Below are 27,923 nucleotides of genomic sequence, written 5' to 3'. Positions count from 1 at the left end.
GTCATCATAGTGACATCTTTGCTTTTTAACACTTTGAAGAGGTCTTTTTGCAGCATATTTGCCCAGTGAAGTATGTTGTTTGATTTCTTGACCGCTGTTTCCATGGATGTTGATTGGATGAATGGGGGCTAAATCCACCTCTTCAAATCTTCTGCTCAGCTGTAAAGCAGCATGTACTTTTTTCTGTTTTACACAAAAGTTAAAGTATTGGGCTAGTAGCCTAGCAGGAGCCAGATGAAATTCGCAAATTGTCTCATCTCTCTGAGGCTGTTTTCTTATCTGATAAATGAATTGTTTGGTATATCCTACTTCTTACCCCAACTTCTCAAATTACATACGTTATAATTAATGGAATATTTGTCAATTATTTTACTGTATCATTTAGTGATGATATTTTATTGTTATTTACATTTTAGAAGAATCCTAGAATATATCCATACGTTTATGTTATTTCTAAGGTCCTTGGGTGGCACAAATGGTTTGCGATCACCTGCTAACCTAAAGGCTGACCAAATCAAAAAATAAACCTGTTGCCATTGAGTTGATGCCGACTCATAGCAAGCCTATAGGACAGAGTAGAACCGCCCCATAGAGTTTCCAAGGAGTAGCTAGTAGATTCAAACTGCTGACTTTTTGGTTAGCAGCCAAGCTCTTAATCACTGTGCCTCCAGGGCTCCTTATTAAAGGCTGACGGTTCTACCTATATTGATATACTCCCCACCCCAAAAAAAGAAAAAAAAAAGACACTGGAAATGTCAGGAGAATTAATTACCTTTGTCAAAAATAAAAATAATTCCAGGTCATAGTAACAATTTGAAAGTTGAGTTGGTTCTTCTAATCATTAATTCATAGTTTATAGAAAAACCTTCAACACCCAGATGACTCCTAATATAAGCAATAAAATAGGAAATGTCTAATAAACATCACTTAACCATTGTTCTGTATCTTTTTAAATGAATGCAGTAATTGCAGTGGCATTTTCTAACAAGGAGAATTCAACCACTCCATTTTTATAAAGGGAAAATAGGCGTCAGGGTAAAATAGCACACACTGATTAGTTACGTAATACACCATTGCACTTTACAAGGCCTAACAGAAGTGTCCTTTCAAATGATAGTGCTTACATAAAAAACAGTATTGTGCAGTCCAGCATAGTAATTACAAATGCATTAGGAAACTGGACAGTTGTGCTTGGAATGCAGACCAGGAAAGCTTTTGAAGTATGGCTCCCAGCGTTATCACTAGACCTTGTGTGCATTGGGTGGAGGGCTGAGTTGTGTAACTGTGGCGCCCACCAGCTGTCCATGGTCATATTTTGGTGCTCTAGAAAACACAGATCGCAGCAACACTGGAAACAACAGTGAGACAAGACATGGTTCCTTCAGGGGACCAGGACACAGTTCTGAATGAATTGGCAGTGATTGCAGGAAATATTGTCAAGTAATTTCTATTCCGAGATGAATCAGAGAAAGCACTGCACAATAGAATTGTGAATGAATATTTATGTTGTTATTGGGTGTCAGTGCACTACACTAAAGTGGGGCTTTGGCCAGAATAAACATTTCCACAGTCCTGCTTGTTAATCAACACCTCCCCAGCTGACCTTCTAAGAGAGTCCTCATTATATCTACTACAGGAAGAGCTAGGGAAGGAATCAGTGCTACTTTAGAGCCCTAGTAGTGCAACAGTTAAGTGCTCAGCCACTACTAATTGAAAGGTTGGCAGTGCGGACCCACCAGTGGACCCACTGGAGAAAGACCTGGCGATTTGTAAAGATAACAGCCAAGAAAACCCGGTGGGACAGTTGTACTCTGTTACATGGGGTTGCTCTGAGTTGAAATCGACTCGATGGCACCTAACAACAACAATAAACAGCTGGAATGGCAGAATGCATATGGGGTGGGGGCGGGGGCATCAAAACCAAAAGAAAGGCAATTTTTCTAAGAGGTAACTTAGGTCAAATAAAAGGGGTTATTCACTCTCCCTAGATTCTGTATTAAGTGTCTGTAGAAGTAAAGGTTCTCTCAAAACTTATAGCTGAAGTTTGCTTTCAATGCCAGCCATTCTCCCTAGAGGCTCACCAATCTATAATGACTCTGAGCCCATTTGGAAGGAAGAGATGTATTTGATTGTGTGTTTTAAGATATGAATCTTGCATGGAATTGCATTGTTACTGTATCTTTTGGAAATCTGAATTCTGATTTTGTCAGTAATTTGTCCTAAGCCTGCCCTGCTAACATCACAGCTTATCATGTATTCAGTTGTTTTATTGGACACCAGGTGAATCCAGAGTAAAGGAAGGATCACCATAGGGTAGTTGGAGTGGAATGAGTTTATGTGCAGAACTGGGATATGAGCTAGTGTTGTAAGGTCTGTGCAGAGAGATTTATCTGAATGGATTGGAATTGCCATGTTGGCACTTGATGAGAGATACAGTGGGGACCCTAGAGATTTAAATGCCAAGTAATCACCTTGGTTTGCTCTCTGGCAATAGAGAAACATTTTGCATTTTGAGGAGTGAATGCTTATAGCAATATTTGTGTTTATTAATCTGTTAGTGTTCTGGATTGATTAGAATTAGAAGAGTTTATTGTTGAGGAGATGTAAACCAGGGTGGTAGCCACAACACAAAAGGTAATAAAAATCTGACAAAATGGCAGGAACCAGGAGAAAGAATAAAAGACAGTTCTTATGTTCTTAGTGTGATATAGGCAGAAGTGGAAGATAAAAACCAGAAAGGAACTTATTTTGGAAGATTAAAGCAAAACAAACTCTTAATAGAAAAAGAATACAATATATTCTGTTTAACTAAAAAAAAAAAAAATCAGTGAATGTCCACTAGATCATTCTATCTGCTAGACCAACCCACCGATCATTGTGTTTCCTCCTCTGATCTGTTTCAATCAATAGTTTTGAATGTTCAGAACCTTGTTTTTTGTTGCTTTGTGAGGTGGTACCCACTTGAGGGCATGTGTTAAACTGTGGAATATGCAATAACTCTGGGATTGTTCTTAGCTCCTGAGAACAGCTTTGGCATGATTATCATTTCCAGAACTGCAGATAGTTCTGAAAAATGAGATAGCTTAACATGAAATTGACAAATATTTTCTTGTATGATGAAACTATAGAATTTTATCTATAGGTATAGATACAGGTATATATGTATATATCTGTATCTCTACCTCTACCTCTGTATACCTCTTTTACTCACCTATAGCAAAAGCATACAGCAAAGAAATTTGGTATGAGAACTACCATTCCTATCATAATAGTATTACTTCTTCATATTCGACATTGGTAAACAAACAAATCCCAAGAGGTGATCACAAAGGATAATTTGATTTAATTTAAGCATCTCAGTGAGCTTTGCTTATGATATGTAGGCATAATTAATGCATTAAGAATGGGTTTAATTAAATTAACTTGAACAATATTTTCTCTGGTTGATATAATGAACATAGAACTAAGGATTTTTAAAAAATTAGCTTTTTTTAAATGTCTTTCTTCCATATACCAGGTTCACAGTAGTCTAAGGTCATATTTTTTACAGTTGTCTAGGCAATGAGGATTTTCATGAGACTTGGGTAAGCTTGTGTTTAGAGCTGTAACATAATTGATCAAAAGGGAGTCTCTATCTCCTCTCCCCTTAAAAATGATTTTTTAAATAATATTTTGGAGAAGAAAGTTTTTCAGATGAACAAATATTATTTTGTGATTGATTATCTGCCTGAACCTCTATGCTAATCAAATTGATTAAGTAACTACCAATTTTTTACTTACTCTGTGCTTCTCAGTAGGCTCCTGGTCCTTAATAGGAGATTACATTAAAAGTAGCTCAGAGAGAGCAGAAGAGCACATTCATCCTTATGAATAGGTGGAGAAAGTAGCTGCCTCTGGGTCTGCTTTGTGAGCTTTCCAGGGTGGTAGTGGTGAAAGAAACTCCTCTACTACTAAACTTGCTTGAAATACCACCTGGAGAAGGTTGGCCTTTACTCCTTGTCATTGCTTTTCTAATTTGTTTTTTAAATTTACACATCCCTTTGTGTGACTTCTTGATCTAAGAGGGTTATCTGCCCATAGTAGGTACTCAGTTATTATTTGTTGATTAAGAAAAGACAGAAGTGGGTATTGATAGTCTCATGATAACCATCAATGTGATAACATTTGATTGCATGGTTGCCTTTTCTATTCTTGGCATTGACTTACAAACAGTAAAATAAAATCCATTCATCCAGTAGACGGCTGTCCCAGACTAATATTTCTTTGCTTATAGTACAAGTCAGAGAATGACATTTTTAATTAATTGTAGTAGATGTTGCACTGTTAACTTCTGACTGAGCCTATATAGATATTGCTGAACTTTGTATTAAAAACTCAAGCTACATGTGTAGTTTCAAATATTTGGTATTATATGGTAAAGCAACAACAACTGGAAGACTTTTCAGTAAAACTTTCCCCTCTTTTGACTGGTTATTTTGTTATTGTCAGTATTAATAGACTGGCCATTATATGAGCTGAAATTTTTGAACATTAGTTTGAAACAACAGAATAAATTAGTAAAGTAAATCATAGAAGTTCCTGGTTACTTTTGGTTGGTTTATATTCCTCTGGCAATTACAATTGTGAATACATTTGGCATACAAATGAATGCCTGAATTTTAAAATTGTAGAAAAATAATAGAAAAAATCATTTAAATTTCCATCAAAGAACTGAAGGTTTATATATGTTCCTTCCTCCTCCCTCTCTCCTTCCCCTTCTTTCTCTCTTCCTTCTTTTTCTCTTCTTCTTTTCATTCCTGTCTTCCCTCCCTCCCTTTCTTCCTTCTGCACGTCCATATGACTTTTGATATAATATGCTCATCAATAGAACACAGTCCCATAGCAGGAAGCTCACAGGTGAGTTGGGGAGACCAAAAAATGTACAAAGAAAGGGTAATTATGCAATTTAAGAAGCACTTCTATGGAGTTATGAAGCCCTGGTGGTGCAGTGGTTGAGAGCTATGACGGCTAACCAAAAGGTTGGCAGTCTGAATCCACCAGCTGCTCCTTGGAAACCCTGTAGGCCAGTTCTACTCTGTCCTGCAAGGTTGCTATGAGTCGGAATCAACTCAACGGCAACAGATTCGTTTGTTTTTCTTTTTTTATGGAGGTATTTTCTCATATGTGCATGGTTTCAAATGGGGAAGAGTTTTATACTAGTCACAAGTCTGTCCCTCTGTGTCTTTCCTGGCAGGACCCAAAGAGGCAAGTTTGACTTTTTCCTGCCACTGAGTTTACATTCTGATTTTTACATTTTTCTTCCTGTCAACCATGAGCCTGAGTTCTAGGACTACTTTATGAAAATAAAAGTACTTCACACTAAGTGGCACAATCATTTTATTCCACAGATTTTATACGTAAACTCTAAAGAATAACTTCATCAGCCTTGTGATCATATTATTAGATGAGTGTACATTTGATTTATGTACATGGTCGGGGGAAAGAAAAACTGATAGCAGATGAGAGTGACATTTATGAATTTTTAATTATTAACAAAAACTAGACTACTGTCTGCTAGGTACTGTTCAAGATGCTTTAGAAAGATTAACTTATTTAATTGTAATGTTGAACCAATGAGGTAGATACTATTCCTATTCCTATTTTGTAAATGAGGAAACAGAGACACTGAAAAGTTAAATAACTTGCCCAAAGTCCAGTTGGCAGGTGGGAAAGCAAGAATTCGAATGAGGCAGTGACATTGTGAGTGTCAGTTGTGGGTTCTAAACCACTACGTCGTTATGTAAGGTTGATGCTACTAGTGAGTCCTTCTCTGGGTTCACACTTTCTTTTAATATCCAAGTAAAATGTGTCAGACTCTTAACACACCATAATAAATTCAGTAACCACCCCAAGATTTAAAAAAAAAAATTGTTGAAAATATGCACAGCAAAACATACACCAATTCAACAATTTCTACGTGTACAATTCAGTAACACTGATTACATCCTTCAAGCTGTACAACCATTTTTACCCTCCTTTTTCCGAACTGTTCTTTCACCATTAACATAGACTCACTACCCCCTAAGCTAATTGTCTCTGTGAACAACTGCCTCCTTTCCCATGAGACCAGAAGAACTAGACGGTGCCCGGTTACCATTACCAAACATTTTGATCAAAGATCGTATAGAAGAATATCAAAATGGATAAAATTTGGAACAGAATTTCAAATTCTTATGTAGTCCATACTTTCTGGAGCCATTGAGGCTGGATAAATCCCTGAAACTATTGTCCTGAGATAATTTTTAAACCTTAAACCAAAAGTATCCCCTGAAGTCTTCTTTAAACCAAACAATAGCTTAATTAGTAAAGAATGTCTGCCTTGAGTATTGTGCTCTTTTAAAGAGCTATCTATATGGGATCAGTTTGACATCCCAAGATTTTTAAGCATTCCCAGAGAATGTATGTCCATATCACTACTTCTGGCTCTAGGTTCAAATTCCTGCTGACGGTTGCTGTCTCCCTTCTGGTAGATGTTGCCCTTTGTTTACCTCCATGTTGCTACAGCAAGGAAGTCAAAACTTTCTCTGCCAGTATACCACTAGCCCACTGTTGCTGTATATAACAAAGCTTTACTGAAAGTTTAGGGATAGTGGAGTTAATAATAGCACAAAACAGAAGCTTCTGTTTCTAGAAATTTAACACTCATTCCAGTCAATGGAAATTTTTTACCAACTTCTTTCATATCCCCCTTCAACTTCCTGCCACTTTGCCAGAGCCAATTCCTTTCTACATATTGTTTCCAAACTTGAGCAGGAAGGAGGACACATAAGCTCCTATCCCTTCTTTAGGCAGAACAGTTTCCTAATCTTTATTTCACTTTTTTTCTTGGGAGTCTTGCCCTTCATAATAAAAAAAAAACCCATAAAGATGATCTTTCTGAACCAAGTAGCTATGAACATTTTAATGTGAACCATAACCATCATTCACTATAATCGAATTTTTCCCCCAAGAATCATTTTTTTGTCATATTAAACGTGAAAATGAAGTCAGGGAGAAAAATTTTAAATAGCGTATGTATTGGGCTTATGGAGGTAAAAATGGAATCAAAGACCATGTTTCTTCCTAAATAAGAAGTTAAACATAATTAAATATTTAATATTTAAATTAATGAATTAATTAAAAATTAAATTTAAAATAATTAAACAAAACATAATTAAATTAAGTATAGTGATTTAAGAAAAAAAAGTATGTATTTTTATCAGATTGAATTCACAGTTCTTCATGATTCTGACATGAAATATGTGAACTAAGAGTTTAGAGTGGTTGGATTTATTTTAAAAATCACCACCCTAGTAGTACATTCAATTTTTTGATCAGTTAGCACTTATTACATGCTTATTATATTGCAGACTTTGTTTTTAGAAGGAGCATGTCACTGCATGATGAATAAAAGTATGGTCCTTGATTTCAAGAACTGTAGTTACAGTGGAGCATAAAGGAACATTAAAGCAAAAAAACTATACCAGTTGCCACTGAGTTGATTCTGAATCATCGCAACCCCATGTTTCAAAGTAGAATTGTGCTCCACAGAGTTTTCAGTGGCTATGACCTTTTGGAAGCAGGTCACCAAGCCTTTCTTCCAAGGTGCCTATGGATGGATTTGAACCACCAACCTTTCAGTCAATAGCCCAGCACTTAACCTTTTGCACTACCCAGCAACTCCTACAGGAACATGAGCAAATACTGCAATATGCGTATCATGTACAAAGGGATGTGTATAAAGTGTTATAAAACAACAGCATAATTAACCAGATTGAGTCAGGGAAACTGTGTGCAAGTTGACATTTGATCTTCAGGATGAGTGGAAGTGTTCCAGGCAGAAATGGATAAGGGATGAAACAAACTATGTAAAGACTTGGAAGAGCAAAATGGCGTCATGTTCCTGTATTTGAGCATCCACTGTATGTGTGGTGGAAACAGAAGGGCCGCGTGGGGAAGGAGGAGAAGAGAGAGGAAGGACTGGAGACGGTGATGGTGGAAAAACAGATCAGAGCACACAGAAAACAACACTGTATATCTTACGCCAGGGTGTCTATGCTTTCAGAAACACCAGGGCCAGGTTTTCCTGAACGATCGTACTTGAACAACTGGAGTCAGAATTCCTTAGTATGCTTGTTAAAAATGCAGATTTCTGGATTCCAATCCAGACCTACTGCATCTAAATGTCTTCCTGTGAACCAGAAACCTCAAGTAACTTTTATGCATATTAAGATTTAAGAAACTTTGCTATGGGCCATGGAAGCCTTTGACACTTTTCAGTGTTGTTTAATCCTAGATAATATCCAACCCTATAGACCAATGTATTCTGTGTATGTTGTGTATGTATTTAAAAACATAATAAAAAAAATTAGTTTTTACATTGCTTAAAAGCTGTATGGTACCCTGGGTAGCAACTTAGAGTATTTTAACTCAACATAATTATATAAAGCGTCTACTAAAATACTACTGATGGAATTTTACAAAGTGTTAACTTTTGAATTTCACTCCTCTCTTATGTACAGTAGATCCTGTCAGAATAATTTAATCATTCTGGAATATTAAAACAGGCTTCATGCTTTGAGGATAACTTAAGATTTTTCTTAACTATACTGAGGCTTTTGGAAATGCTGTGACACAAAGTGTATGTGGAGAAAATGTGACTTTATTTAAACTACCAAGCTAGCTTTAAGTTTCATGCAGAGAAATGGTTTTGATAAGAAACTGTTGTTTTATATGGCTCCAGTGGTTCGTGAGGTTTAGATAGGGTAGGGACGAGGGACAGTGCTATCTCTGGCTGTCGATGAAAGCAAGAGCACAGTCTGGTATTTTTCTGCAAAACTTCACTGTATATGGGCAGAAAACAGTTGGCGTGTGGAAAGGGAAACTGAATTAAAATTGAAAATAGAAAAACAAAATGAAGTGCAGTAATGAAAGTATAGACTAGAACATGAATAAAGTAGAAAAAGCTTTGAAGCAAATAATGCTAATGCAGTTCATTGTAAAAAAAAAAAATAGGTGTAAGACTCATCATAGATAATGTTTCAAAGTGAAAGAAAATGCACTTGAATTTATAAGTAGGAGTGCCATACTGAGGAATTATGACTCAGTCCTTCCATTACAGCTCAGCATTGATTAGTACCTTCTGAAATGATGGGTTCTGTTTTTTTAACGATTTTTGTATGTATGGCTATGCCTCCACACAGAAGAAATTATTCAACTAATATCACTTTCTACTACAACAAATTTAAAAATAGAAAATAGATTTGGACATAAGCTGCTTGGCTGCTGTGTTTTGAGAGTATTAAACACGGCAGTGGGGTACCGCAAGAGATTAAGGAACTTCTTTCTCTGAAGGTTTTGTTTGTATTTGTTTATTAGGGCCTCAGGTCCCTGAGCTAGTTATGGGGCATTTGGGGGGTGAATTAGTACATCTGTCAAATTCCTTTCCATTCCAGATAACACCGATATTCCAAACACTATGCCCTTGCTCTGCAAAGTTGCAGTGATAAGTTTTTACAGTCTTATTTTAAAAAATCCTTCTAAATAAGGGCTGCAGATTTTTTTTTTTTGAGGGGGGTATTAGTAGGTATTAATAAGAAAATTCACATTATTTCTAAAGTGTTATCTTTGAAAGCACAGTTATTTAAAATGTAGATTTCTATAAGTCATATCTTTGGAAGCACTTTTTTTTAAAGTTTAGATTTCTAGCCAATTTAAAAAGGGCTGCTAGCATCGCATACCAAAACCAAACGCATTGCCATCGAGTTGATTCTGACCCACAGCAACCCTGTAGGACAGAGTAGAACTGTCCCACTGGGTTTCCAAGACTGTAAATCTTTCTCCTGCAGAGAAGCTGGTGGGTTTGAACTACTTACCTTCCAGCCAGCAGCTGAGTGCTTTAACCACTGTGCCGCCAGGGCTCAGCATCATATAGCTAACAACATTCTTGTTCCACCTTATTCTTTCTGCTTTTGAGTATGTTATGTTGGAGTATTTTCTGATGACATCTAGGAAAGCTGTAATGGGAGTTGTACTAAAATGTACTCTTCTTGGTCTGATTGATTTTGTGCTTTATAACCCATTTCAGTATCAGAAAAGTATTGCAGATTTTCCTCCTGCTATTTGGAAAGCATGTAATGATCTACAAGATTGCCCACCTCCTGAAGAGAGACAGTGTATTTGTTCAACTGCCTGTAACTTCAGAGTGAATACTTTTCAATTCACTTTTTTCTCTGTTTGCTGTCTGGTAAGTATAAGAAGCACTCAAGCCCTCAAACACTTGGCAGTACAATCTGTTAGATCTGTAGAACTATGATCAGAATGTTCTCAAATCAGGAAATCCCAGAATTGAGTTGAAACCATGGTTTTTAGTTCCTTTATATTAGAATATATGGTGGTTAGAGTTAATCATTATTTTACTTAAGTATGAATTTGTATAATGGCTTGGGGAATATTCTAACGTTGTCCAGTGAAGTTCCTTAGCCATTATTATGAAGATAATAGAACAAACAAATGTATTTTTAACACCATACTGTAGGCAGATATTCCAGGAATAATGAGATGAGGAATATGTAAGATGCTATGATTTACACTTATACATTGGTGTTTGGAAAAAAATCCACAAAAATTTTCCAGCACCAAGAAGAGGGTGTAAATTAAAGTTAATTCTTAGAACAGCAAATATGCAAATATGACTTACAGTGATTTTCTCTAATAAGAAAAATATATATAATTAAATATGATGACAAAGGAAATTAAATTACTATAGCTATTTAGAGGATGTTAACAGTTGTAGCTGGAGATCATTTACTTTAGTACATTTGTGGATTACTTTAATACATTTGCGGGTTGTACAGAGCTAGCTTTAAAAGGAAACATTAAGGTTGTCATAATCATTATGTAGTTAGAGGGAATTCAAGCCCAACTAATTAATTCATGTTAATTTAGAATACCCATCCAGAGGTGCCTCAGAAGACAGGCTTGGTGATCTGCTTCCGAGAGGTCCCAGTCTCGAAATCCCTGTGAAGAGCAGTTGTACTCTGCACATGTGGGGTGGCCATGAGTCAGAACCCGCTAGACGGCAACTAACAACAGCAACATGTGCTACTTAATAAAATGACTTTTCTAGTATCTGGAGATGCTTTTAGACATGTTTTGGAGACCTTATAAAATTAAAATGTGTTGGTTTACTCAGGTCTGTGAAGTTTGGACTCGGTCATGTAGTGAACATTGTATTTAAATATATAGGTGAAAAGCAGGAGGAAAACCTTGAGAATGCTCAGTATTGGAGAGAGGAAAGAATGGACTGAGGAACCAGTGGGAGCTTTATCGTAATCCAGGTTGAATGGGATAGGTTTTAGGGACTATCTGGCAGTGAGAAAGATTTAAAAGAAAGAGAAAATCAGCAACTCTTGTTAACTAACTAAATGTGGGAAGTAAAGGTTTCAAGACCTCGAGTCTAGTTGATTATAAAAATATAAAAAATAAAGTCATAAAGATGCTTAAAGAAGCCCTGGTGGCGCAGTGTTTTAAGCGCACAGCTGCTAACCGGAAGGTCAGCGGTTCTCCACGGGAGAAAGATGCGCCAGTCTACTGCTGTAAAGATTTACAGCCTTGGAAACCCTATGGCGCAGCTCTACTCTGTCCTATAGTCTCCATAGGGTCGCTATGGGTTAGGATCAACTTGATGGCAATGGGTTTGGTTCAGTTTGTTTAAAGCTTCAGAGACAGGTAGAGAAGAATAATAGGCAAAAGGAGATACTGGTTGATAGTTAAGCCTTGAAAAACAGATAAGTTGGAATCGACTCGACAGCACACAACAACAATGAAAAAATTATTTTAATAGCTAATTTGGATTATCCCACGTAATGGTTCAGTGGACTAAATTAACAGTGAAATCTTTGCATTATATTCACATACATATTTAAAGTGTTTTTTGTGTTGTGTTCTTGGCTTAAGTATATCCCAAATGCCCATTTTCAACCAATTTAAATAGTGTTGCAGCCTATTTAAAGAGAGACAGTATATCATCATGGTTTTGAACCCAGACTCTGGAGCCAAATAGCCTATGTTCAAATCCAGGCTCTGCCATTTTCTATCTTTGTAAACCTTGAGCAAATCACTTATACTCTCAGTGCCTTGGCTTGCTCATCTGTAAAATAGTAATAAAATAATAATAATAATAGTACCTACACAGTGTGTTGGAAAATCAAGTGCATTAATTTAACAAGAACTTCATGAACTGTCTAGCTCATAACAAGTACATAGCAGAAGTTAGGGATGATGATGATGATGTTTCCGATGATGATGATTCTTTAACGTATATTGAGCACTCTCCACCTGCAGGCAACATGCAAGTATGTGTTGTTTTTGAATGCCATCGAGTGGATTCCCACTCACAGCGACCCTATAGGACAGGGCAGAACTGCCCCATAGGGTTTCCAAGGCTGTAATCTTTACAGAAGCAGACTGTTACATCTTCCTCCTGTGGGGTGGTTGGTGGATTCGAACTGCTACCCATTCGGTTAGTAGCCGAGCGCTTAACTGTTGCACCACCAGGGCTCCTAATGAAAGTATGTAGCATGTAAAAATTCATTTAATTCTCACAGCCACCCTGTGAGATAGGTATTATTATTATTATACCTGTTTTCTGATGAGAATAAAAGGGTCATAGGGAAGTTAGGAAACTTACAGTTACACAACTAGCGTTTAATTGGAGTGGATTTTAACCTAAGTCTATCAGAAGGTATTGATACCTCCCTTGGGCTAAGGGTTGGGGGATATAAAAATGAACAGGATAGAATAACTACCTCAAGGGTTCCATGAGCCCATGGGAGAGGCAGGAAGGAATCATTAATCTTAAAACATCGTTCTAGTGCTGGATGTAAACCTAAGAGGAGGGGGAGATCACCAGGCATGAACCTGTGCTTTATTTCATTTGAATCTCACAGACACCCTACCCCACAGTCAGAGCAGACACTATCTAAACCATTTTATGAAAGCCAAAACTGATGCTTAGAGAGGTTAAGGGACTCACACAATTGATACATGGAAGACCTTAACTAGAATCCATGTCTCCTGAGTTTGCAAGTCAAGTGTAGACCTCCCTCCCGTGCACCATCTTCCATGATCCGTAGTGTAGTGGGCTGAATATTGGCCCCCAAAGATATCAGGCCCTAATTCCTGGAGCCTGTAAATATTACCTTATATTGAAAAAATGTATTTGCAGATGTGATTAAGTTGAGGGGTGGGGAGATTATCCTGAATTATCTGGGTGGGCTTTACATTCAATCATACGTATTTTTATAAGAGGGAAGTAGAGCGAGAGATTTGACACACACATGGAGGAGAAGACCGTGAAAGCAAAGATTGGTGTGATGTGGCCAGAAGTCAGGGAACTCCAAGGAATGCCAGAAGGCACCAGAAGTATGAAGCGGCAAGGAACAGATTCTTTCCTGGGGCCTCTAAATGCAGTATGGCCCTGCAACACCTTGATTTTGGCTCAGTGATACTAATTTCAGACTCCTGACCTCCAGAACTGTGAGAAAATAAATTTTTGGTGTTTTAAGCTACCAAATTTGTGGTAATTTGTTAGATCAGCAATAGGTAACTAATATAAGTATCCTCTGTGGTGGGAGAGTGGCAGGTGTGCTCTTGGATCCAATCCACATTGTCTCTTCCACTCCTCTCTAGAAAATCCCCCATTTTTTTTTTATTTAGTGTTTTTCCATCTCCACCCTAGAAAATCCCCTTTGACATTGCCTGCCACAAGACACTACTACCTGCTAGTCTTCCATGTGGTCGTTTACCAAACTTCTGGTCATGCTGTCTTATCAACTAAACATTTTATTACCTGGTTGCACTCTCTCTCTCTTCATTTCTCTTGTCACCATTCTGGGCAACTTCAACATCTACTGATCTATTCAGTATGTTAGTCTCCAGCTCTACCCTAGATCACATCCTCTGCTTATTCAGGGCATCTCCTACTGCAGTTTCCATCCCCGCGCTCAGTCATCATTTTTTTTTATGCCAATCAAATTATTCATATCAGCATATGAATATCCAGCAAATTCTCCCTCTTCATACAGACGAAAAACCAAAAAGTCTTTTACTCTGTATCTTCCTCAAGTGCCTACCTTGGTTCTCTATTTCCATGATAGCAAACATTTTCAAGAAAGTTGTCTATACTACCTTGGTTTCTGTTTTCTTTTGTGCTCACATTCTGCTGAGGCAGCTCTTGTCAAGGTCAGAAGGAGCCTCTCTCTTGTCATTTCCCATGGTCAATTGTTATTTTTCATCCCTGTTGACCTCTTAATAGCATTTGACAAGATGCATTACTCCTTCTATTTAAATTGTTTTCTTCCGTTAGTTTCTGGAACACTCGTTTTTCTGATTTTATTTTTTGTTGTTTGAATTCGCTAGCTGCTGCTTCTCATTTTTCTTTTTGGAATCTCATCTTTTCTTAAATCACTGAAAATGGGAGCTCCTCAGGCTCCGTTCTCTGCCCTCTTCTCTGTCTTCTCTCCTTAGATTATCTCTTCTAGTACCATAACTTTACTCTTCATGCCAGTGACTCTCAGATTTATATCACCAGCCTCAACTTTTTGCCTGAGACCCAAATTTATCTAACTGTATAATGATAATTTCATTCAAATTTCTAATTTCAAGCTTATTATGTCCAAAATAAAACTTTTAATTTCCAACCACCACTATGTGCAAACCTGGTGCCTCCACAGTCTTCCCTGTCTCAGTTAATTGCACCATTGCGCATCCAGCTGCTGAGGTCTAGGCTTCAGAGTTATCTTTCATTTATCCCTTTCTCTACATGCTGTCTCCAAACAACAGCAAGTCCTTTAGACTTTTCTTTCAATACATATGCCTAATTAATCACTTGTAACTTCCTGACCACCACCATGGTCCAGTCCACCCATGACTATAACCATAACCTCTTAACTGGGCTCCCTGCTTTCACTCTTGCCCTGCCCCAACAGTCTATCCTCCACACAACAGCCACTGTGATCCTTTAAAATGCAAACCACCTCACATATACGCATGTTAAAGTTCTCTTGTGGCTTCCCATTCCACATATAATCCAAACCCTTCCAAAGTCTGCAAGACCATCTATGATCTGCCCCTGCCTCCTCCCCTCCCTACCTCAGCTCCAAACACATTGACTTTCCTCTGTGTTTTCAAAGTCAGCAAGCTTATTTACACCTCAAAATCTTGTAACAGTCTTTGATGGTATGAGGGAGGGCAGGGAAAAGCACTAAATAGTAGATAAGTGGTAATTTTGGTGAAGGATAGGACAGTATACAATACTGGGGAAGTCAGCACAATTTGACCAGGGCGAAGTCATAGAAGCTTCACAGATACATCCAAATGCCTTGAGAGACTGAGCTACTAGGCTGAGGTCTGGGGACCATGGACTCAGGGTACATCTAGCTCAATTGCCGTAATAGTCCATAAAGAAAATGTTCTACATCCGACTGTGGTGGGTACGACTGGGGTCTTAAAAGCCTGCCAGTGGCCACCTAAGATACATCTATTGGTTCTATCCTGGCTGGAGCAAAGGAGAATGAAGAAGACCAGAGACACAGGGAAAGATTAATCCAAAGGACTAATGGACCACAACTACCACAACCTTTGCCAGACTGAACCCAGAACAACTAGTTGATGCCTGGTTACCACCGCCGACTGCTCTGGCAGGCATCACAATAGAGGGTCCCAGACAGAGCCGGAGAAATATGTAGAAAAAAATTCAAATTAAAAAAAAAACAAAAACAGGCTTGCTGGTTTGACAGAGACTGGAGAAATCCTGAGAGTATGGCCCCTGGACACTCTTTTAACTCAGTACTGAAGTCACTCCTGAGGTTCACCCTTCAGCCAAAGATTAGACAGGTCTATAGGGCCCAACAGTAACACACCTGAGGGATGTGCTTCGTAGTTTCATCACGTGTATGAGACTAATGGGCACACTGGCCCAAAAGCAAATACAAGAAGGCAGGAAGGGACAGGAAAACTGGACAAATGGAAACAGGGAACCTGAGGTGGAGAAGAGAGTATTGACATATTGCGGGGTTGGCAACCAGTGTCACAAAACAATTTATGTATTAACTGTTTAATGAGAAACTAATTTGCTCTGAAAACTTTCACCTAAATTACACATACACACAAAAATCTTGTACTCTGTTCCTCTGAACCCTTTAACCAATCTTCTCATGACTGGCTGTTCATCATTGAGGTCTCCACTCAAATGTTGCCTCTCCAGAGAGTTTCCCTGCTCACGTTATCTAAAATGACCAAACTGTAGAAAATTGATTTGCCCAAATCAGTTTGCCATATCAGTTTTTCAGTTCTCCAAATGGCCAAACATTATATGTACTTTGGATAAATTTGTTATATTTACAAAGTTTACTATTAGGAATAGATCAGTCAGGGACTTTACTTTTGATTAACTGACTTTTAATGAATTTTGGTTACGGACAGGTTGACCTAGAGCCATCTAAAGCAATGTCTCTGTTACTTTTCTCCTCTCTTTTTTCTCTATGGTGCTTACCATAATCATAAATTATATTTATTAATTTGTTTGCTTTTATACTTTCTCTCTTACCTTTTTGATTATAAACTTCATGAGGACAGACACTTGTCTTGCTTTTTTAGGTTTAGATCCATGGTTTAAAAGAGGTGCTGAAAAATACTGGTTGGATGGATGAATGAATCAATGAGTGTCAGAATAAGAAACTAGAGTTCAGTACATTGAAAAGGAATGGGCAGTGTGTTCAATGGAAACGGAAAATGTAAGACATTTTATTTCCTTGAGATGCCAAAAAGAAAATGAGAGCAGGAATTATGAGGTATTAGAGTTAAATGAATGTTTTTGCTTATTAAAGGAAAGGAGACCCATATTTAAGAGAGCGTGAAATTAACCAAAAAACAAAACGGAGAAAGGAGAACTGAATATGCTACAAATAAAGCATGTCAAATTGTTAGTTCTATACAAATATAGATGATTATACCAATGAGTAAAACACTAATAGTTGTTTTGTATTTCTAGATTTTGTTTCTGAATTTATTTTAAAGATGTTAAGATTTGTTTTAAAACTTTATTCCTCAATAGTTCATGAAACAATCTGCGGAGTGGTTTTGCCATTGATTTTACCAGTTACATAAATGCTTAATTGACTTCAAATTCTTGCTAAAATTGTAAATGGCTTTTTCAGAATATAAACAATTATAAAATGATATTAGAAATAAATTCGAAGCACCACAATGAGCAAGTTAATGGGGAGGGAAATGAGGGAGAAGAAAAGTTGAGAAAGCATTTCTTCCATGCAGTGCTTGTCCTAGGAGATTAGATTAATTACCAATATGTTAATCCTTGGTGATAACAGATTAATACCCCACTCACTATTTATTTCTATAGATGAATAATTCCAGAAGAATGACATTATACATCATACTGCATAACGTTTAGAAGTACATCATCAACTTAATATTCCAGAAAACTTTTATTGCACTTTTTAATTTATGAAAAAAATGAGAAAATTTGCATATATCATAGGAGAGGAAGTCAGTATAAATATTTCTAGGCTGGGGAAATAAGTAATTGCCTCCTTTCTTTAAATATGTATATCTTCAGAGAGACTATAATGATGTCTACTGGTAATTAAAGGAATTATTGAATGTGACACTATTTAAATTATTAGAAGGCATTTTTTGTTAAAAAGAGTAGAGGGAATTACAAGTCATTGTAGTGTGTGTGTGTGATGAAAACTAGTTGAGAAATAGCTTTTAAAATAATCTACCTATCTATTCATGGGATATCTGCAGCTTTAAGCTGTAATAAAAAACAAAACAAACAAACCCATAGCCGTTGATTCCAACTCATAGCAACCCTATGGGACAGAGAAGAACTGCCTCATCGAGTTTCCAAGGAGCGTCTGGTGAATTCGAACTGTCGACCTTTTGATTAGCATCCGTAGCTCTTAACCACTACGCCACCAGGGTTTCCTAAATTGTAACAGACATTTCAAATTTTGTATCTTAAAATATTTATATATCAAAAATAATTTAAAAACATGAAAAGGGTCATAAATGTCTGCTTATGTCATGCTGGAGAGGTTATTATAACAGTTATTTCATGATCGTTACCTTATGAAGTCAACTTTAAAGCAACAAAAGACCTGTAAATACTAAGTTTCTCCCACTGCAGAAAGCTACCTGCATATGAATATTTTCTGATTTTGCAGTTTATCAAATGTAATTTTAAATGCAGAACACCTGATTTTATCACTTTTATTTAAATTTAAATCGTTGTTTAGGTGTCAATAATCATTTGTATGGATAATAAAATGTTTCTAAAGGGAATGTGGATTGGAAAAAGTTGAAGTAAAGTATTTGGTCTTGAGTGTTTTGTTAGTAAATTATCATAGAATGTTAATGTTGAGAATTGAAATGGGTGCAGATAAACTTCATGCATTCCAACTTCACTTATCACTTAGTGAGATAACGCATACATGATTTTATGTATAGATAAATCAATTTTTTCATAAAGCTGGAAGGAATTACATTTTTTTATTCAAACAGTTTAGATTGCAGTTTTTAAAAATCTACTTATTTTAGGGATTAAAAGAAAGTTGGAAATTATTGTCTTGATAGACTTGATCTGATAACAGTGGGAAAAATATTTTATTGAAATTCTCAGTAAAAAACTACAAAAAGAGAACTTCTTTTTCCCCTAGTGTGTTCCTCAAACAATTCTGGAAGATATTTTTTTTTCCCAACATATGTAACAATTTTTACCACTTACACAGAAGCTATCATTTATGGACCTTAAGTGAGGGGTATTTTGTATTTGTTGAAAATTGCAATAAAAACAGTTAAGTTGATATGGTAAATTATTCAGTGCCTAATATATCTTGAATTTATAAACACTCATTTTATATGTGGATTACATTTTGCAGAGTAGCAAAATGTTTTGTTCATTTGACAATTCCTCTGACCAGTTTAAAGTCTTGCTAAAATCATATTGTTAATTCCATAAAATGAAAACATCCAACTCCTTGGTAAACATGGTAGGAGAGTAAAGTGATAGTATTGCAAATCCAGAGTTACTATAAAAACTAATTTTAGAAAATTCAACTTCTGATTAAAAAATTATTTAACAAAGATTAGACTGGACTATGGGACATAAAATGATACTCTTGAAGAGCATGCTTCTTACCTCAAGTAGATACATGAGACTAAATGGGCAGCTCCTGTCCGGAGGCAAGATGAGAAGGCATAGAGGGTCAGGAACTCATTGAATGGACACGGAAAATCGGGGGTGGAAAGGAGGAGTGTGCTATCACAGTATAGAGAGAGCAATTAGGGTCACATAACAATGTGTGTATAATTTTTTGTATGAGAAAGTAACTTGAATTGTAAACTTTCACTTAAAGCACAATAAAAAAAATAAGTTATCCAATGGATTGGCTTCTAAATTGTTTAGTTTCTGATATATGTTTAAAATGGTAAAATTAAAAAACTATCAAGCCATTTCAGGAGGTAGCATATGATCAGGAACCGATGATATTTAAGGCAGAAGTCCAAGCTACACTGAAGGCATTGGCAAAAAACAAAGCTCCACCAACTGAAGGAATACCAATTGAGATATTTCAACAAATGGATGGTGCTGGAGGTACTCACATGTCTACACCAAGAAATTTGGAAGGTAGCTACCCGGCCGACTGACTAGAAGAGGTCCATATTTGTGCCCATTCCAAAGAAAGGTGATCCAACAATGCAGAAATTATCTAATGGTATCATTAATATCACACACAAGTATAATTTTGCTGAAGATCATTCAGAAGTGGTTGCAGCAGTACATATCGACAGGGAAGTGCCAGAAATTCAAGCCTGGATGAATGCATGTGGAATGAGAGACATCATTGCTGATGTCAGATGGATCTTCACTGAAAGCACAGAATATCAGAAAGATGTTTACCTATGTTTTATTGACTATGTGAAGGCATTCGACTGTGTTGATCATGACAAATTACAGATAACATTGCCAAGAATGGGAATTCCAGAACACTTAATTGTGCTCATGCAGAACCTGTACATAGACTAGGAGGCAGTCATTTGAACAGAACAAGGGGGTACTGCATGGTTTAAAATCAGGAAGAGTGTGCATCAGGGTTGTATCTTTTCACCATACTTATTCAATCTGTGTACTGAGCAAAAAATCCGAGAAGCTAGACTCTATGAAGAAGAATGGGACATCAGAATTGGAGGAAGACTCATTAACAACCTGCAATATGCAGATGACATAACCTTGCTTGCTGAAAGTGAAGAGGACTTGAAGCACTTAGTGATGAAGATCAAAGACCGCAGCCTTCGGTATGGATTATACCTCAACATAAAACAAAAATCCTTACAACTGGACCAATAAGCAACATCATGATAAATGGAGAAAAGATTGAAGTTGTCAAGGATTTCTTTTACTTGAATCCACAATCAACACCCACAGAAACAGCAGTCAAGAAATCAAATGACACGTTGCATCGGGCAAATCTACTTCAAAAGACCTCTTTAAAGTATTGAAAAGTAAAGATATCACTTTGACGACTAAGGTATGCCTGACCCAAGCCATGGTATTTTCAATCGCCTCATATGCATGAGAAAGCTAGACAATGAATAAGGAAGACTGAAGAAAAATTGATGCCTTTGAATTATGGTGTTGGCGAATGTGATGGTTAAGATTGTATGTCGACTTGGCTAGGCCATGATTTTCAGTGTTTTAGCAGTTGTATAATGTTGTGATCACTTCCCTGTTGAAATCTGATATGTGATCACCCCCATGATGGAATCTGCTGAGTGGTAATGGCAGGGGTGGGGCTGTGGCAGCTCACCACCCCCTCAGCTTCATCTCTCTGTCCTCCACTGGTTACTTCCTGCCTGCTGGCCTTGCAGAAGTTTTTGGCTTGTTCTAGACTCAGCAGCTGCCTCTTGTCATCTCACCTCCGGTTCTTGAGACTTGAGCTAGCAGCTTACCCGTCAGTCTTGGAATTCGTCGATCTGCACAGCCTGCTAGCAAGAATCCTTTTCCACGACCTGCTGATCTTGGGTTCACCAGCCCCTACAGCTGCGTGAATCAGGAGAAACCTTGCGGTCTTGTCTGCTGATTTGGAGTTTTTCAACCTTCACAGCCTGTGAACGGGAGCCCTGCTCTCCGACCTGCTGACCTTGGGTTCGCCAGCTTCTGCGGCTGTGTGAATTGGGAGAGGCCTCTACCCTGATCCACGGACTTGGGACATTTTAGCCTCTACAATTGTGTGAACTGTTTCTTTGATATAAATTTCTCTATATATGTATTTATATGCTTTACTGGTTTTGCTTCTCTAGAGAACCCAGCCTAAGACAGCGAAGAATATTGAATATACCATGGACAGCCAGAAGAATGAATCAGTGTGTCTTGGAAGAAGTATAGCCAGGGTCCTCCTGGAAACAAGGATAGTGATACTTCGTCTCATGTACTTTAGACATGTTATCAGGAGGGACCAGTCCCTGGAGAAGGACATCATGCTTGATAGAGGGTCAGTGAAAAAGAGGAGGACCCTCAATGAGATGAATTGACACAGTGGCTGCAACAATGTGTGGAAACATAATAATGATTGTGAGGATGGCACAGGATGGGGCAGTGTTTCCTTGTGTTGTACATAGGGTGGCTCTGAGTTGGAACCAACTGGACGGCACCTAACAACAGCAACAATTCAAGCCATTAGGATAAAATTTTCACAAAAGTATGTTTATTCCTAAACATTAGAGTGTCTAATATATTTAGAACAATTGTTTACAGTTTTCCTCATTGATTGAATTTAAGAGATCACAAAAATTTATGATCACAAAGGTACACGTACAAACATACCTAACATGTTTAGACGATGTTAATGTGTCAGTGTCAGATTTAATGCAAATTGAAGGCAAAAAAGTAAAAAACCTTTTACTGTGACAAGCTAGTATAGCTAAAAAAATCTGAAAAATTTAAAAAATCACACATTTTTGTTTGTATATTCATGGGATAATCAGAATGTTAATATTTGAGAACATGTAGTCTCAAAGGGTGGTAAAATCAATATATAGTTATGAAAACTAATATTTCAATGTATAAGATATTAGGAGAAAGTTTTGGAATTCTATTATAACATGATTCCTAAATTTTTTTAAAAATCAGTTTTATGTTTATTTTTTAAAAAAAGGATAAAACTAAATCAGAGAAAAGCTAGTATGAAATAAAATAAAATTAAAATTGTAGACTGTTCGGAAATTTATGTTTAAGTTTCAATTATGCACATTAATCAAAATTAATTTGTTGTCAGAAGTGCCAGAGAAGCCTTAAAAAAGAAATAAGAATATTTGAAGAACTCAACTCATCTTTCTTTCCAGTAGATGCTCTTCCCATTGTCATAGCCGAGTCAACTCCAACTCATGGTGACCCTACAGGACAGAGTAGAACTGCCCCATCAGGTTTCCAAGGAGGGCCTGGTGGATTCCAACTGCTAACCTTTTGGTTAGCAGCCTAACATTTAACCACTGTACCGACAGGGCTCCTCATAATGAATTTACAAAAAAAAAAAAAAAAAAAAAACCTGTTGCTGTTGAGTCAATTCTGACTCATAGTGACCCTAATTAATAGTAACACACAAATTGCTGAGAAAAATAAGCCTATGTCAATGAGAAAAATATAAGCTTAGCAGGTCTGAATGTAGTTCAGATCACAAAGGTTCAATTTGGTCGTCACATTCACTCTGTAGATCTGTGAAAGCAGAGTGTAGTGTCTGAGATGGCAGCTGTGGGATCAGACTGTCCTGGGGAAATTCTTGCTGACCCACTCAGTAAGACCAGAGAGAACATTTTATATATATCTGCAATTTTAGTGTTTCAAAAACTGGTCAGGTTGAAAGAATCACTTGGACTGCTTATTAAAAATATATATTCCTGGACCAAGACTAACCTCCTGGTTAGAATCCCCAGTGGAGAGACCTGGCAATCTGTATTTTCTCCAAGTAGCCCAGGTGATCAGGCCTGTTTTGGAATTCTGATGTTCATGCTGTCTCACCTGGCAGAGCAGCTAAGCTCAAGTGAAGCCTTCAGTTAACATCCCATTTTCATTCTTGCACATGCTTATTGAATGCCTTCTATGTAGCAAGTACTCTAGTGGGCACTGGGTCCTGCCTAGTTAACAGAGTTTTTCGTACTCCGTTGATGCCACTTATTTAATCTTGCAAAGCTACTGCCTTTAATAGAAGGTAGATGCACCTTGACATATCACACTAAAGCTTGTAGCCGTACATGAAGAAGTCTCAGGCCAGAATCAGAGCATGCAATATTACATTGTTTGTACTTTTCAGGAAGTGGTTTATTTGTGAGGACACCATGCTATATTTAAGACCAAAACCAAACCTGTTGAGTCGATTCTGACTCATAGTGACCCTATAAAACAGAGCAGAACTGCCCCACAGGGTTTCCAAGGCTATAATCTTTACAGAAGCCGACTGCCACATCTTGCTCCCGTGGAGTGGCCAGTGGGTTTGAACTGCTGACCTTTCAGTTTGCAGCCAAATGCTCAAACACTGTGCCACTAGGACTCCTTCATATTAAGACCAGTTTCACTTTATTTGTAGCTCTCCTTGCAGGCCTGCTTTTTATTATTTCATTTTATTTTTTTCTACTCTGTCCATCTCTTTTTATAATATTCTCAAACAATGGTTTAATTACTGAATTATCCTGTGACCTGTTGCAACCTAATTAAAATAAATACGAGATTGAAGATACAGGATAATTTTATTGAATGTATGCTATAATTTATTATATATTGATATAGTCCAGTATCATTACTTAGACTAATTATAGTATGTAATTACTAATATATACAAGGTGGTCAACTGTTGCCTAAAACTATCATTTTAAAATACCATTTTCATTGGCTAATTACTCCAAAATACTCTTTTTATGTTTTCTCCCGTAATTTTGGATAAAATATTCTAGTTTTATTTTCTTCCAGTACTTTAAATGTTATCTCACTGCTTTCTGTCCTCTGTGATTTCTGATGAGAAATGACCTGTTACTGTTATTGAGGATCACCTGTACATTTTGAATTGCTTTTCTCTTGCTGCTTTAAAGATTCTTTTTGGCTTTGACTTTCAACAGTTTGACTGTAATTTGTCTCAGTGTGGATTTTTTTGAGTTTATCCTGCTAACAGTTTGTTGATATTTTTGGATGTGTAGATTCATGTCTTTCATCAAATTTGGGACGTTTGAGGCCATTATTTCTTAAAATATTACTTTCTGCCCTCTTCCCTTTCTCTTCTTCTTTAAATTAAATTCACTGAGTCTTCTGCCTGGTTGCATGTGCTGTTGCACCCCTCTAGTGAATTTTAAAATTCTAATGATTGTAATTTTCAGCCACAGTACTTATATTTGGTTCTCTTTTATAAACTTTTACTTCTTTATTGATAGTCATTTTCTGCATACATCTTATTTCTAGTTTTTTTTCATTCTTTGTCTTTCATTTTCTTTGGGTCCTTGAACATATTTAAGACAGTTGATTTAAAATCTTTAATAACTCCAATGGCTGGGCTTCCTCAGGGATGGTTTTGATCCGTTAATTTTTTTTTTTCCCTCTGAATGGGACATTCTTTCTGGGTTTTTGTATGTTTCATGATTATTTTGTTGTTGAAAACGACATTTGCATATTATAAGGTGGTAAGTCTGGAATCATATTTTCCTCCTTTCCTAGGGTTTGCTATTCTTAATTTTTGAAGTTTTAGCTTGTGTTCAGCCAGTGTTTTGACTGAGATTTCCTAGAATGCTGGAAGCTTAAAAAACAAATAGAAAAACTAACCTCACATCTCCTAATGTGTGCAGATTAACTCAGTTCTGGGGCAATCTGTTAATACTTAGACCATTTATAGTTCTATTAGCCTTTGCTTCCTGCTTTCACTGAGCCTATAGAACAGCTTATGGTGAAAGCACAAGGTCTACTCAGGTCTTTCCTGGACATGTGTCCTATCCTGGGCATGTGCATGGCTTTCTAAATTCCTCACTATACACGAAAGCTTGTGAATGCTCTAGAAATTTCCCAAAGAAACTCTCTCTTTACTTTATTCTCCCACTCTTTAGGTTGTTTATTATATGCCTCAACTTTAATCTGTTGTCCCAGGTGGCTGCAAGTTGTTCTATCACCATACGGTATTTTTGAGCAATACCTACCACTTTTCTGCCCAGAGTGGGTTCTAAGTTAGGTGAAACAGAGATAAGCACCTTGCACCAGTCCTTCAGGTGACCTCCAGAAAGGTTAGAAAAGAACAACAGAATACTTTGTGAATGAGATCATCTTAGGCTGGGTTCTCTAGAGAAGCAAAACTAGTAACATATAAATATATATATACAGAGATTTATATCAGTGAAATGGCTCATGCAGTTGTAGACGTTGGAAAGCCCCAAGTCCATGGATCAGGATAGAGGCTGCTTCTGATTCATGTAGCCATAGGGGCTGGCGAACCTAAGATCAGCAGGTTGGAGAGCAGGGCTCTTGCTTACAGGCTGTGAAGATCGATGACTCCCAAGATTGTCAGGCAATACCGAAATTAAGCTGCTAGCTCAAGTCCCAAGAACTGGAGGCCAGAGGAACAGGAGCCAGCTGCAGGATCCAGCACAGGCAAAAGCCAGAATGTCTGCCTATATTCAGATGCAGGCCCCATGTCCAAGGAGACTGCCTTTCAACTGACTGGCTACTCACGGCAGATCCCATCATGGGAGTGATAACATATCAAATTTCAACAGGCAAGTGATCACATTATATGACTGCCAAAACACTGAGAATCATGGCCTAGCCAAGTTGACACACAATCTTAACCATCACAGAGGTCTACTCTGCTTCCTCCAGAATCAGGGATCAAGGGTCCCACACTGGGATCTTGCACTGCTGTTTTCAGAGCTGCTACTGAGCTGGGAGGGGGTAACGCAAGGGCAAGCAAACATGCCACAAAGCTTTCCTGTCATTTTTATCTTGCCTGTTTCTTGATCCAGCATTTGGTTGGTTAATGTAACCTTTTATTGTTTTCTAAAGTTATGAAAAAGTTGATTCTGAAAGTTTATTTATTTATTTTAATGTTTCTTTGGAGGGATGGGAGTTCACAGCTGCCTACTCCACCATTTTGCTGACATCACTCCTGATTTCTGTGTGTTTTTAGCAGACTTTGAGTCTAGGAAATTCGTCTCTATAAAATTCATGTGTTGTATGTAATGTCCATTGTTGACCAGCAGCTATCCTTGGAATGCTAAATTGGTTTTGTAGCCAAAACTTGCCGTTTAGGTCCTTAGATTAGCTTTCCATGCTTAGGCTCGTTTACTATTTGAAGAAGAGATGGATGAACAATTTTAACATGAATACTAAGCCTTCTCATCCTTCCCTCTGTTTTGTTACAGAAACGCTTGAAACTCTCATCAGACAAGCAGAAAATTACACTAGTATACTTTTTTGCAACACCTACAGGAACATGGCCTTAGAAGCAGCTGCTTCAGTTCAGGAGTTCTTCATGGATGTAGGCCTCTTTTTATTTGGTACAGATGTTAATCCTGAAGAATTTGTGAACAGATTTTTTGACAGTCTTTTCCCTCTGGTTTACAACCATCTGATTAACCCTGGCGTGACTGGCAGGTCCATGGAGTATTCAGAATGCATCCGCATGGCCCGCCGGGATGTTAGTCCATTTGGTAGTATTCCCAAAAGAGTAATGGGGCAGATGGGAAGGTCACTGCTGCCCATCCGCACGTTTCTGCAGGCACTCAATCTGGGCATTGAAGTCATCAATACCACAGACCATGTGCAGTTCTCCAAAGAGTGCAGCCGAGCCCTGCTGAAGATGCAGTACTGCCCTCACTGCCAGGGCCTGACTCTCAGTAAGCCTTGTATGGGGTACTGCCTCAATGTCGTGAGAGGCTGCTTGGCACACATGGCGGAGCTTAATCCACACTGGCATGCATACATCCGGTCATTGGAAGAACTGTCACATGCGATGCATGGAACGTATGATATTGAACACGTGCTTCTGAACTTCCACTTGCTTGTTAATGATGCTGTAATGCACGCTCACCGCAATGGACAAAAATTGTCTGAACAGGTAAGCAGTCACTCCATGTTTCTTTTCTAATAAATTAGAATTTATAACTCAAAAGTGTATATGTGGGTGGGTGTGTGTGTGTGTGTGCGCGCGCGCGCGTGCAAACTTACTGATGACCAGCTACATGAAAGGTAGTTTGTTAGTTCATATATATTATGTACTTTAAAATTATGGCAAGTTTAAGAAGTTTATACTTTAGGAAATTGTAGGAGAATGTGTGGATTATAATATTTGATACAAGATAATTGTTTTTAAATCTTACATCAAAATTTTGATTAGCTAAAATGCCATTTTCTCCCCTACACAGAAGCCTTCTCATAGGGGTTAATCAGGTATGGTGGAAAGAGCTCAGGTTTTTAAAAGCAGAACAGGCAAGTTTCTGGATCTGCAATCTGGCAACAATTAGCTACATGAGATTAAGCAAGTCACTTAGCCTCTTTTAAGTCTCAGTTTCTTTGTTGATAGAAAGGGAATGGTAACACACAATTTTAGAGTGGTTTTTTTTTTTTTTTTTTTTTGGTGAAGATAGGCAATACGTATGCTAACTACCTAGTATGGTGTCTGGTAGTCAAAAAATGGGTAGTTATTGTTAGAATTTCAAAGACATTCAGCTTTAAAATAGAAAATGCTGTTATGTATCCAGTAAATAAAGAACCAATAGCTTGGTGTTCAGAAGTGCTTCTTCAGAGACTCTTCAGAATCTGTCACAGTGATGGTGTCATGATTTCTGAAAACATGATA

At 37.5% G+C, this 27,923-nt stretch overlaps 1 protein-coding gene across 1 annotated transcript in view; it reads left to right on the top strand.

Moving 5' to 3' along the window:
• GPC5 (glypican 5) overlaps positions 1–27,923 on the top strand; it is a 1,611,475-nt gene that overhangs the window by 304,001 nt on the left and 1,279,551 nt on the right. The window contains exon 3 of the mRNA XM_004371398.1: positions 26,488–27,182. Within this exon, the coding sequence (XP_004371455.1) occupies positions 26,488–27,182 (695 nt within the window). The remainder of the gene's footprint in view (positions 1–26,487; positions 27,183–27,923) is intronic.

This window comes from Trichechus manatus, unplaced genomic scaffold (genome assembly GCF_000243295.1).
Source record: "Trichechus manatus latirostris isolate Lorelei unplaced genomic scaffold, TriManLat1.0 scaffold00013, whole genome shotgun sequence".
Classification (NCBI taxonomy): domain Eukaryota; kingdom Metazoa; phylum Chordata; class Mammalia; order Sirenia; family Trichechidae; genus Trichechus; species Trichechus manatus.
Note: the sequence above shows the minus strand (reverse complement) of the source record. Positions and strands in the feature narration are given on the sequence as shown.